At 40.5% G+C, this 12,367-nt stretch overlaps 1 protein-coding gene and 1 gene segment (V, D, J or C); both read right to left on the bottom strand.

Moving 5' to 3' along the window:
- Positions 1-241: 241 nt before the first annotated feature.
- On the bottom strand, positions 242-6,992 carry elavl1a (ELAV like RNA binding protein 1a). 2 transcript variants are annotated; one of them, XM_008305694.1, is made up of 7 exons: positions 6,806-6,992; positions 5,079-5,138; positions 3,041-3,233; positions 2,399-2,502; positions 1,632-1,785; positions 1,261-1,486; positions 242-960 (listed from the first exon to the last, which is right to left on the bottom strand). In XM_008305694.1, exons 2-7 carry the CDS (start codon positions 5,112-5,114, stop codon positions 636-638), a joined length of 1,038 nt encoding a protein of 345 aa, XP_008303916.1. In that variant the 5' UTR covers positions 5,115-5,138; positions 6,806-6,992; the 3' UTR covers positions 242-635. The 2 variants fall into 2 exon arrangements, with proteins under 2 accessions (XP_008303916.1, XP_008303915.1); XM_008305693.1 differs by having other exon boundaries at positions 1,623-1,785; positions 6,806-6,991.
- A 4,780-nt stretch (positions 6,993-11,772) lies between these two features.
- Positions 11,773-12,363, bottom strand: LOC103375425 (Ig kappa chain V-III region NG9-like; the record flags this gene model as incomplete). The annotated part of the segment is given in 2 exon segments: positions 11,773-12,264; positions 12,357-12,363. Coding segments are annotated over 2 exon segments (339 nt in total), but the record flags the coding sequence as incomplete, so codon positions are not given.
- Positions 12,364-12,367: the final 4 nt, after the last annotated feature.

Here is a 12,367-nt window from a genome sequence, read left to right on the forward strand (position 1 = left end):
TTAAAAGTGCTTTGCTCTTAGATTGAAACAGCGAGTGGTTTTGAAAGGTCTGCGTCCGCTGGATGATAATTTAAGGCATCTATTTCTACTTGTGACGAGGATCCAGGACAGAGCACTGCTTTTTCAAACTGAAACGACCACTGCCTAACAAGAAAATATTCTTCTTCTCCCGTTTTTACTCAATAAATTATCCGCTAAAATGTCGACACTTGGGGAACACTTTGTCGGGCTTTTCTCTGTATTTTCAGAGCACTGCTAAGAACCAATTGTCTCTCTCTCTCTTTTTTTTTTTTTTTCCTCTAGCCCTCACACATGCAACATACAAACGGTATTTAAGCTTTTGAGATAATTTTCAATTATACTGGGCGGTGATTTGGGATTTTTCTCTATCACTCCCAAAAAATGTTAAACTGTCGTCAAGCCCCAAGCGAGAGTATAATGATGGAACAGAAACAACCTGGACACTCTTTTAGACAATTACAAAGGTGCAGAAGAGTGAACTTCTTATTGAAACTTTGAATATGCCAAAAACCAAATTGGTGTGCCAGACTTTGCAAACTCATCAGCTTTTTCGCAACAAAAACCTGGCACAGGTTATTTCCCGCTCTCCTCTACACCTGATTGTCCAGCCTTTTCTACTTGTGGCCCTTGCTGGTCTTAAAGGACACTTGCAGCATCTTGTCTCCGAGCCGGTAGCCGTTCAGGCTGGCGATGGCCATGGCCGCCTCCTCGTAGTTTGTCATGGTAACGAAGCCGAAGCCCTTGCACTTGTTGGTGTTGAAGTCTCGGATCACCTTGACGTTGGTGACGGCGCCGAAGGGACCGAACATCTGCCACAGGATGCTCTCGTCTGCGTCCTGGCCCAGGTTGTAGATGAAGATGCACCAGCCAGAGGTGGAGTTTCCTGGGACGCCGACACCTCCCATGCTGCCCATGTGGTCAACGCCCATGGGGGAAAACCTGAAAGTGGGAGTGTTTAGGGTACTTGCAGCAACTAAGAATCATACTTATTATCAATGAATCTATTAATTATTCTCTTAACTTATTATTTGATCCATAAAAAGTCAGGAAACAGTAAAATTGTGTCAAATGGAATTTCCTAAAACAAGAGGTCCACCTATTTAAATGCCTTGTTTTGTTCTATTAAAAATACTTGAACATCACTTCTGCTGATTGCTTCTGTTCTCTAGTTTCCAGCTTTAGTTCATTTACCTCTGTGATGTGTAATAAAACTCAGCATATATTCGCAAGTTGTCTCACCTAAAGCGCTGTGCCTGGTGGTGTAAGGGCCCTCCGAAGCGTCGGGACTGGTTGTGGTAGAGCTGAGAGATGAGCTGCGTGTTCTTCGCCTGGTTTGGGTTGGCAGCAAACTTCACTGTGATCGGCTCAGCAGCTCCCGGTGGCTTTTGGCCATTCAGGTTTTTGACAGCTTCCTCTGCCTCTGCCCGCTTGTCAAACCGAATGAAAGCCACGCCACGGGACACACCTGGGTACGAGAGAGCGGCTGGTGACTGTCTATCTTGGTGGAAGCAACAGCACTATGTTTCAAGATGAACATCGCTGTGCTTTGTTGGCTATTTGAATGTCTGAGAATTTGTAAAAAAAGCAAGGAAGTCATTCACCTGTCGTACCTGTGGCCTGATCAGCCAGTACCCGTGAATTAATGATGCGGCCATAACGTGAAAACATGTCCTCCACATCCTTCTGAGTCATGGACTTGGGCAGGCCGCTGATATACAGGTTAGCATCCTTTATTGTATCCGAGCTGGGCCGTGCATATGAAACCTGGCAGGAAGCAACAATCGCCTGATTAAAATACTTCAAACGCACAAGAATTATTTTAAAACCAAAAATAACTATCAGAAGTAAAACTAGAACATCTAAATATTTTGGGGATTTACAGAAGCAGTTATATTAGGTGTTTTACAATCAACTCATTGACCTGAAAGGTTCTGTCTATTTATTAAAAAACACTTTGGATTTAATAAAAGAAAAACTAAACAAAATAACCTGGGAAGACAACTGTTACCTAAGTAGTTTAAGACATTAAGTCTTTGGTCTGAGCAAAAATGAATGGAGTCAGAAGCACAAAAGAACATTACAGCAACAAAAAATGAAATCAAACTGATCAAAAAAAATAAAGGAAAGTACTTTTGGGGGGGGAATTAAATACATGAAATAAACTGAATCTGACAGAATGTGTCAAATAAAATAAAGAAAAATTAAAGTCAAACTCAACAGACATGTCAGATAGGGCAGTAAGTGAGCTGTAAAAGCAGAATCACTTCCTCGGGCTGACATGTACTAGCTAGTTAGCGGACAGCACAGGAGCCACAGGAGAGTTATATGACATAACATCTTTGCTTTGAGAATTGTAGAACACCTTGTTGCACGTTACCTTGATAGTTTTGGACTGTAGCCTTAGTCCATTCAGTGTACTGATAGCTCTGTCTGCATCACTAGGGTTAAGATAGTTAACAAATCCGTACCCTAAACTGTGGCCTAGAGAAAAAAAAAGGAAAACAATAAAATAAAACAAAAAAACGTTGTATAGTTAAAAAAAATCTGCAAACAAATAAATATTAAAAACAAAAACAAATCTTGACATTGCATGCTAGGCTAAAACAAACAAACAAAGAAACTGTCTACAGTTAAACAGGGTTGGACTGGTTGGAATAAAACACGTCTATGGTGGTCAAAAACGTTGATCAAACTACTACCCAAGTCGAATCAATTTGGGATAACTTTGAAATAAAAATAACATTACAGAAACACTGGGGATAGAGGAGCCAGAAAACAGGCCGTTAGTACGTAGCCTGCCAATAAACACAAAGTTATTCATAAAAAGTGATATGCCAAACAATTATCCAAGTCATGAATCTGAACCACCATTGGCATTTTCAGACGCTGTGGTCACACCTTGTATTTTTTTTTGCACAGTCTGTAACAGGAATCCTTTTTTAAAATTTAAACCTAAATCTTGTGTTTAAAGCGTTGATCTGGTCTGTCACATGTCTTATTGCTTCACAGCTGGGCATACCTGCGACTTTGTCTCGAATCAGCTTGGCAGACTCCACCTCTCCGATGCTGCTGAAGAGGCTCCGCAGCTCATCCTGCGACATGCTCTGAGGCAGGTAGTTCACTATCAGGTTGGTCTTGGCGTCCTTCCCCTCGTCCCCTCCCATGTGGTCTTCATAACCGTTTGACATGTCATAAACCTCCTGCGGGTCAGCCAGGTGGGCCGAAAAAACACAAAGCGAGGTAAGTATGCAAGGTAGAGAGAGCTACAGCTGAAAAAAGAGCCAATTAATTAATTACAACTGACAGAAAGCAACTATTGTAAATTGCCTTTGAATTAAGACAATCTGCTGCTTTACTTTTTCCACATGACCGGAAATGTTAATATAACTTAAAGTCAAATAAGACAATGCAAATTCTAATGTGCATATTCCACTGTTTCTGCTGAACTGTGGGTAAAAATGATAAAAAGCTAACATTTGTGAGGAAAACACACGACACTGCACTATAACTTATACAGTACATGTTGAACTAAGCTTGCCTCTACCCCACCACCTCAAACAAACCTCATTGCATAACTGACACAGAAACTGGAGCACAGAGACTGAAAACATATTTAACACTTTTTTTTTTCCTATCTCTAACAAAACCCGTTTGTGGTGAAGCTCTCCCACATTAAGCCAGTTCATAAAAAACACAGCTTGAGGAGTCAACCAGAGGAACCAGGGACTAAACTTGGTTCTTGCACCAAAAAAAAAAAAAAATACCAACTCCAGAGGACGTTCTTTCCAAAGACTCATGAAATTAGGATGCACAGTTTGACGTTTGGCTGATGGTCACTAACTGGCAAAACACAGACACCGCAGTGACTTTATCTTGTGTAACATTTACCTCCTAAAAGAATAAGTAATGTAGTAGTTATTTCTTGTCATTTATTGCAGAAAAAACAAAGTTAGATTTTGATGTCTGCATCCTGACTTCCTTAATAAACTGATAGAGGGAGTGTGAATGAAATCAGAACGGAGGATCTGCAGTAGTTGTTTTTTCCCCAATCCCATGTCTATCTATAGATTTTTCATTCACTCATTACTTCTAACACAAACATCAGTCACACCATCATCCACCTAATCTGATTTTCCTGTCAACTCCTTTGTGTCCTTCAAGCTTTAGTTGCTAATTTACCTTCTTTCGATTCATGGTTTCTAGAACGTTATTTTATCTGGAGCGTCCATACAGTGTAATTACAGTTCTCAAAAGAAGAATAGAGGATGAAGTCATAAAGGCACATAATTCTAACTAATTATATTACATAAGCATGTGACTGGATTTAAACTGCAAACTGGTCTCAAAGTAGCGGTTTACACAAAGCCAGCATGAAATTTAAACAACGCAATATAAAGTAGGTAAGTAACTCCTTCATCCCCATGATTATCTCAATCACATGGCAGTATGTGGTGTACTCTGCAAACAAATTAAAGCCTCTAAGATTAGTTCAAATAACAATGCAAAGTGCCCATATCAAAAAGTAGAGCCTGACGCGAAAATACTTTTTAAAAAAGTTGCTTCTGCTATCTGTTCAGCAGTGTGTGCCCTGTTGGACACATTAGCTGGCGAGTTAAACAGGATCAGGCCTGAAATGGGAACCAGTCCAGCAGTCAACCTGACAGAGGTCCATTCATGCCAAAGAAGGATTGTGATTGTGTATTCTGGTGGGTAGGATGCACTGTTTGTGAGGATGAATGAGAGTCCTGTATTAAAGCAGTAAACATGGGCAAAGTTGGTAGGAGCTGCACTGCATGTGTGCTTTTCATGATCTCTATGCAATCTGATATTTAAAGAATGAAATTATTAGTCCCAGTAAATTACAACAAGGCTTTGTCTAGTTTTCAGTATAACGTGAAACTCTATGAGGCTGCACATTTCCCACAGCAAAAGATCTTTACTTCTTTGTGACTGTTCATTCAATTCTTTGTCAACCACAACGACACCAAAAGTATCCGATCATAGGATATCTCACACTGCAGCAGTGCTAGAAAGAGGACCTGGGATTTAATACTCACTTTCAAGTATCTAATGTGTCCTCGACGAATTGCCATGAAGACACTTCACTGCTCCTGAGGCTGGATGAGGATGAGACAAAAATCACACAATGTGACAAAGACCAGAAAAACACAGTGTTAAGCAAATATTCACCCGACAACCAGATGAAAATGTTAGTGCACTTTTTATGTTGTTCTCTACTCTTCCACGCTCAACAAAACTGTTTTAATCAGAGTATGTATTGCAGCTTATAATGTGCTTCTGCTTGAATTCCTCCTTTAATACACATTTTACAAGTTTGGTGCAGATTTAAAGACATTACAAAGTGGTGCACACATTGAGGGAATAGCCTGAAACTACAACAAAGGGACTGTTCATGATTACGACTAGCTCCACTGACTGGTGATCAATTTGTCCAGTTTTGTGCAGAATGGATTTCTTACATCCATTCCCGCACGGTGCCGTTGGGACAGCACTTTTGCGATCAATTAAGTGTATATCAACGGCATGTGCCCAGACAGTAAAAGCTGCTTTGTGTGATCTGCAGTATTGACTTTTACTATTCTGGACTGGAGCTTTAGCCAGCACAGCCAAGCATGTCGGTTTGTCTCCTGTGATGGAGAGGGGTGATCAGCTACTTTCTCTCCCATCCACCTTTTGGTACAGTGTGATAGTTTAATAGCATATTAAATGTCGCTGGAATAACCACGGTGTAATCATGGTAAACCTGGAGGACAGGATGCTGCAGATGAAACACTGACTGTGAAGTGACAATGCAGGCTTAATAGATCACCACAGGGCGAATTTTACAGTATGGTAAAACAAACACTTGCAGTCCTCTGTGCATTTCAGAAATATCCCAGATAATAATAGCAGTATATCTCTGACAAATCAGTCCTAAAAAGCACTGGCCAGGAACAATATGCCTGGAGACAGTATGGGCATGCTGTGATGTTTGAATTTAACGGTGTCAGAACATTTCTAATTGAGCACCATTAGTAAAATTGGCTTAGTGTGCCAGCATTTGTTATAATAGAAGATAGCCAGGTGAAGATGTTGTAGGTGGATGGTCGAGCCAGAATTTGGACGTGCAGCGTTTGAATAACTGCAAAATATGGAGGAAACGTGAGCTAGCGTCCTCACAATGTGACTGGTTCACATGAAAACTACTACCTAGCCGAGTTAATTTTGCTCTCCTGAAATCACAACCTTCCCTTTCAGTGGTGCATCCGTTTTTACTACTGCCCAACAAACGCCACATCAATTCACGACACAGCTCCCACTCGGAAACGTGCAGCGGCCTGATTAGCATTACTTTAAATTACTAGCATTAGCATGCTAGCAAGCGGCATGCTGTCCGTCTTCTCCGGTTGGAAGGGCAAATTTTCTGTCTAACCTGGATCGACAAAAACAGGTAATAATGCAACTAAACTTCAATAAATATATATTAATATAATTACTAGCACTATAAAGAAACTACTTAAAGTGGTGGCGTCGTGCTGGCTAGCGAATGTAAAGCACCGAGACCCTATTTTGGAGAACGTCGGATCGATGCCTCTCTGTCCCCGCGCCTAAACCGGAGCGGCCTGCTAACAGGCCACGGAGGCTAATGCTAGCCGTCGTTAGCTAACGGTTCCGCGGGCCCCGAGAGCAGCATGGCAGCCGTTGGCCTTTGGAAAAACCTTCAAACGCCGAAATATACACGCAAGAGGCTTCGGGAGAGATTTATCAGCGTTCATCCCCTCACCAGCTTTTTGTGGGTAGTTGTTGTTCCTGCTTTCTTCTCCTATTTCTCTCCCTTCTTGGCGACGTTCACTTCCCTCCAAGTCGGCCTCACGCAGTGAAGAAACCGAGAAAGGAGCTACGTAAGCGGCCACGCCCACCCGCGCCCTGGCACGCCTCTGCAGGAGACAGCGTGCTGCACATCCTCGGTCAACATACACGGCTGAAATGGAGCCAATCAAAAATATTAACAAAGCATGCAATGTTTTTTTTGCTTTTTGTTTTTTTAAATTCTACAATTATGCAACAGAATGGTTTCCATGAAACAACCCAGTATGCATTCCACTGGAAATGGGCAGATGGAGAGAAGGATCACAGACCTGAAATCACAAGTCATAAACTAGTGCCTTCACGTTTTGCATCGAGCAGTACCACACATCTGCAACGCATGGATTTATGAGGTTATCCATACTGCTGTGCGAGATGCTGTCCAACTCTTTAGACATTATAAGTAAGACATTATATACATAATACTGCATCGACACAGATCCATTTCAGTTCATCAGAAAGTGGAGTCTAACAATGGTACAACCATATTAACCTATGTAACACATAAAAGCAAACTATTTCCTTTGGTTTGGTTTAATAGCATCTAATATGTTGATCGGGAACTTTCACTGTAATTAAATGTGCAAACCCATTTTGTGTACTACTTCACAATACTATAAAATTCTCCCACAAAAAAAAGGCATTTCAATGACAAATTTGACTGATTTTGTATTTATCATGAAGCCGAACTAATACATTTTGCTTTTCACTGCTTAATTGAAGTAATCGGTATGACAAAATAAAGAAAAATGTGAAGCTCATCTCATTAAACAAAAAATAAACGATGATGATAATTTATAGGCGGTTATTTAGGGGTTGCATTACACTATAGAGACCAGTATATACCTTGTACATACTTAATACGTGATAATACTTGTAGAGAAGCATTGTGATGGATCTTTAAGTACAGTAAAACTTGCTAGCAGGAAATGTTTCGGTGTTACACGATAGCAAAGAAACAACATTCTCAACGACACATCTGGAAAACATAATGGTCTTGTAATGTTTTCATTTTGAGAACTTCAAAAAATAAAGCACATAAAGGGTTTATTTAGAGCAAAAAAATTCTACCTAGGTAAGCAAAAATGCATATTAAATTTATTTGTTCGTAAAATGTTCTAAGAAAGTTGTAGTAATGTTTTCAGCCAAAGAAAAAACTGTACCTTCATCCCAACGACAGCTCATATTCACCCAAACAGAAGATGTGACTTGTTGCCACTAATCTGTAGAGTCAGACCACATCACTGAGCCTAAAACAGACACAGAATGGTGATGCAGTATATCTAAAGTGACAAAAAGTCTTCTTTTTGTTGCCAGGAAATCCCGTAATTAACACTAAAACTGAATTTCACAAAATATCTTTTGCTACTTTTGTGTTACATGTTGTGTCTATTATTCAATAATGGTACATTTTGCACAATATACAACGACACACTATGTACAATACAGCGCTCTCCCATCTGTTGCTGTGCGTTTAGGTTTTTCCAGTGTTTGATATCCCACAGAAGGTTGTTCTATCATCAGCTGGGCCATCGTCAGAAACACAACAACCTGCAGGAAAAGAGGATATTGGTTGAAAAGTTGAAACAACAACAAAAACACTGGTACATTAGAAGCAAAAAAAAGCATGAGCAAAGTTAAGGCCTGAGGTTTGGGTTTTGTGGAGGTGAAGCAAGTGAGGGCAAAATGATCATAGCTGAGTGTAGCTTAAGACAGCTATCAGTCAAAATAAAGCTCTAAGCCTTAATATTGTCGTCATGGAAAGTTTCCATCAAGGGAAAGTGATGAATTTCCATTTTTTAAAACAACTTGGTTCAGATGTAGCTGCTTGCTTTCATGTCCCTTATTGACTATGTTCTATTTTTGAAATGCTATATACACAATTTTCAGTCATTTTTGCACCATAATAAACATGACTGGGGCATGTGGATGTGCATATGTGTTCACACAAGTGATCACATCTTCTCTTGGTCCTCACTGCTGCCGGTGTATTTCTCAAACACTCCACTGAGGGTTGCTGTCTCTGACTCCAGCTACACGGAAAGTCAGTGGACTCAAGGAACAGAAACTTACTTTTTTTTCTCCCCGGAAAAGTTGCTGTCCAATGCGAAGGAATTTTGGTGTCCCTTAACAGAGCGGGGGAAAAAAAGCCAGCGCTGAAGCCGTGCTTCCCAAAACAAAGATCTCAACTAGCAGACAAATGAATTGGAGAGGAAAACCTTTTCTTATAAACGGTCCACATACTGAAAACAGATACCCACATTTGCACTAACAGCCTCACCAGTCCCTGCAGACAGGAGGAATCCCTGAGGCTCAGCCAGGACCCGAGGCACCCGGTGGCCAAAAGGAACAAGGCGTTGGTTAAAGTGAGGACTACTGGCAGGGTGATGTAGGCCTGAGAGAAAAACAGGCTGCTTTTACTGTATCAGCAGCACTGTATCTCAGGCCCATCAACGACCCCACCACCTGGTCAATTAAAAAAAAGAAAAAGGAAGGCAAAGACTGAATATTTAGGCCTCAAGGTCTCACAAATCAGCTCCTTTTGAGACTCCTTTATCTGTTATTCATAATACTTTTGAATTTGGCTGTTAACTGTTACAACCAAGAGAAGATAAACTCAGCAAAGTGAAGGGAAAAGCGTATTGGTGTTCTTTGTTTTACTGGGAGGCGAGCTGTTTCCTCATGCTTCCAGTCTTTATATCTGTAGATGCCAGCCTTACATAATCAGCGTGGTATCGATCTTGTCATGTAACTCTTGGCAAGGAAGTGAAATTTCTACTCCGAGCGATGCTTTCTTGCAGGAATACTTTGTTTAAATCCATCCGCTGGCCGCTGCAGCTCCACTGGAATAGTTCAGTGTTCAGGGCAGCTGAGGGTTCATTCTAATGAAGGAGCAAAGTGCTCTGGGAACTGAACTGGTAAACTTCCAGTCTCAAAAATGGGCCATTTGGGGTGATGGCTACACATGACACTAAGCGTGGTCGATACATACACTCAGTTCTTTTTGGCACTGGTGATTTTCTTTCATCTCTTACAGATCTCTTTGAATCTCCACTATGGAGGATAAACCTGCTGCACAGATGGTTCATAAACTTTGCCAGCTAAAGTTCTCTTGTAAATAATCATCCCAGACTAAGTCAACCTAATGAGTGAACCACAGACAATGTGTTCTGTGGATGTGGAGACTGTGTGTCCAGAATAACAATGACCCACAAACTGAACTCCATTGATGTCCACTTTGGAGGACGTTCAGAGACAAAGGGAATCCACGTAACTAAATGCCCCAAAACGTATTTTTTTAAGACTGTATTTATGTATGTTATAGCATCAACAGTAGTGTTTGGGCTGAGTGCAATAAGTTGTGTTTGCATTAGTAAGCTATTACTGGCTATCTGGTGCCTTGCAGATTGTCACAAATATTGCAGTCAGCTATAGCAAATTTGAAAGCTGCCTGTAATGATCCACTTTACACACAGGTGTAGATTGCTTGTTCTTCCCTCTACAACATTCTTGCAAGTTGAAACTAAATCTTAAAACTTTGGGGCAATATTTAAAGTCTCTTGAAGCAAATCAAGAGGCTGCATGTTGCTGGAATTTGTCCAATTAAAAAGAAGTTCCCATTTGAAGAGGCCGACTGAAGCTTAAAACTGTTTATTTTGTGGAATGTTGCAAATAATAATTAAAAAAAAAAAAAAAAGTTCCTGCCACTGCCCTCAAGCTGTGTGTGGCCTGTTTTTTTTTTTTGGTTTTTTTTTAATGTTAACTTTATCCAAAACAAAGTCAATTTACCACAATCTTATTACAATACAACTGTGGCTACATGCACGCACTGCCACATGGAGAGAATCAAAGTGTTCTAATAAGGGACTAAACATACCCAAAAATTATTTTCATGAAGATATACAGTATTTTACCAGATGTGTTACAAGAGGAAAGATGTATAAAAATGTCTAATTCCACTCCAGCTGCTTTCATTGTCTCGAGTTTGTGTCTCTCACATGAACTCTTGTGTCATGTGAGTCAAATATGAGGATTCAACTTGTAACTCTGTTTTTATATTCCTATTTTAAACCAAAGGAAATATCAAGGCTTTGGGGGGGGGATCTATTATCAGCAATAGTTCCCCAGATAACAGGGAGTGTTTCTGCAACACTGGCTTAAATTACCTACAGTTGGGCGCCCGTATAGCTCACCTGGTTGAGTGGGCAACCCATGAACAGGGGCTACAGTCCCCGACGCAGCGGTTGTGAGTTCGAATCCCGCTCACGACCCTTTGCTGCAGGTCTCTCCCCCCTTTCCTGTCTCTCTCCACTGCTCTACATAAAGGCAAAAAGCCCCAAAAAATATATTTAAATTACCTACAATTACAATAATGTTTAGAAGAAAATACTTTAATGTTCAAAGAAGGTATTGAGAATACTTCTTGTTTCAAATGATGTCTCTATGAGGTTAAACGAAGGCAGAACGTCTCAGACGGTGTAGTATCTGTAATTTACCAAAACAAGGATTATATGCAAAACATTAAAAAAAAACAAAAAAAACTCCAATTTTAAATCCTTAATCTATATATTTTTTCTTTCCAAAAATGGCCAATATCAGTAAAATAACAATATATGGGCCATTTTAAATACTGTAAAACATGCAGTTTTCTTATTTACAGTTTTTACCTGTTTTAAAATGTTAAAATGCAAATTAGTGCAATTTTTCTATAATTTTGTTTGTTAGAAATTAATCAAACGTTTAAATCAGACGCCGTTTCTCGAGGCTTTAAAACAGTGAATCGTCACCAGAATAGGTTTTGATTCCCACTACATTGTAAAAGTGATCGAGGGGGACTTGAACTTGAAAACAATAAACATGGTTAAGTTCTTGTTGTTTTAGTGGCGTTAATGTGTTCTAGTTTGTGCTTGGTGAGGTTCCTGTCAGCTCTGTGTTCAGTGGTCTGTGTCAGAGTTTCTTCCTCTTCAGCAGCTGCAGTCGCTTCCTGCTGTAACAGCTCAGAGTCTCTGCAGTCTGACTGAGGAGGTTTTTGTACGACCATAAATCACTGTGTCAACACACAGGCACTGTTTATGACATGAAAACTCTTACAGTAATAAACTGCTGCATCTTCAGCCTGAACTCCACTGATGGTCAAAGTGAAGTCAGAGCCGCTTCCACTGCCACTAAACCGAGCTGGAGTTCCTGAATGACTGATGCTCACATGTCTTACAAGGAGTTTCGGAGTCTGTCCAGATTTCTGTTGATACCAGAACATACACGAACCATGAGTGCACGAGGCAACATCCTGACTGGTCTTACAGGTCAGAGTGACAGTGGATCCTGGAGTAACTGTCTTGACTGGAGGTTGAGTCACAGTCACCTGACCGCTGCATCCTGCAGACACAAACACATTATTCATTCATCAGCACAAATACATGAGACAAAAGGCAGCAGGTAATCACTGAAATGTTGCTGAGTGAATGAACCTGTAAAGCAG

Source organism: Stegastes partitus, unplaced genomic scaffold, assembly GCF_000690725.1.
Source record: "Stegastes partitus isolate 25-593 unplaced genomic scaffold, Stegastes_partitus-1.0.2 Scaffold2589, whole genome shotgun sequence".
Classification (NCBI taxonomy): Eukaryota; Metazoa; Chordata; class Actinopteri; family Pomacentridae; genus Stegastes; species Stegastes partitus.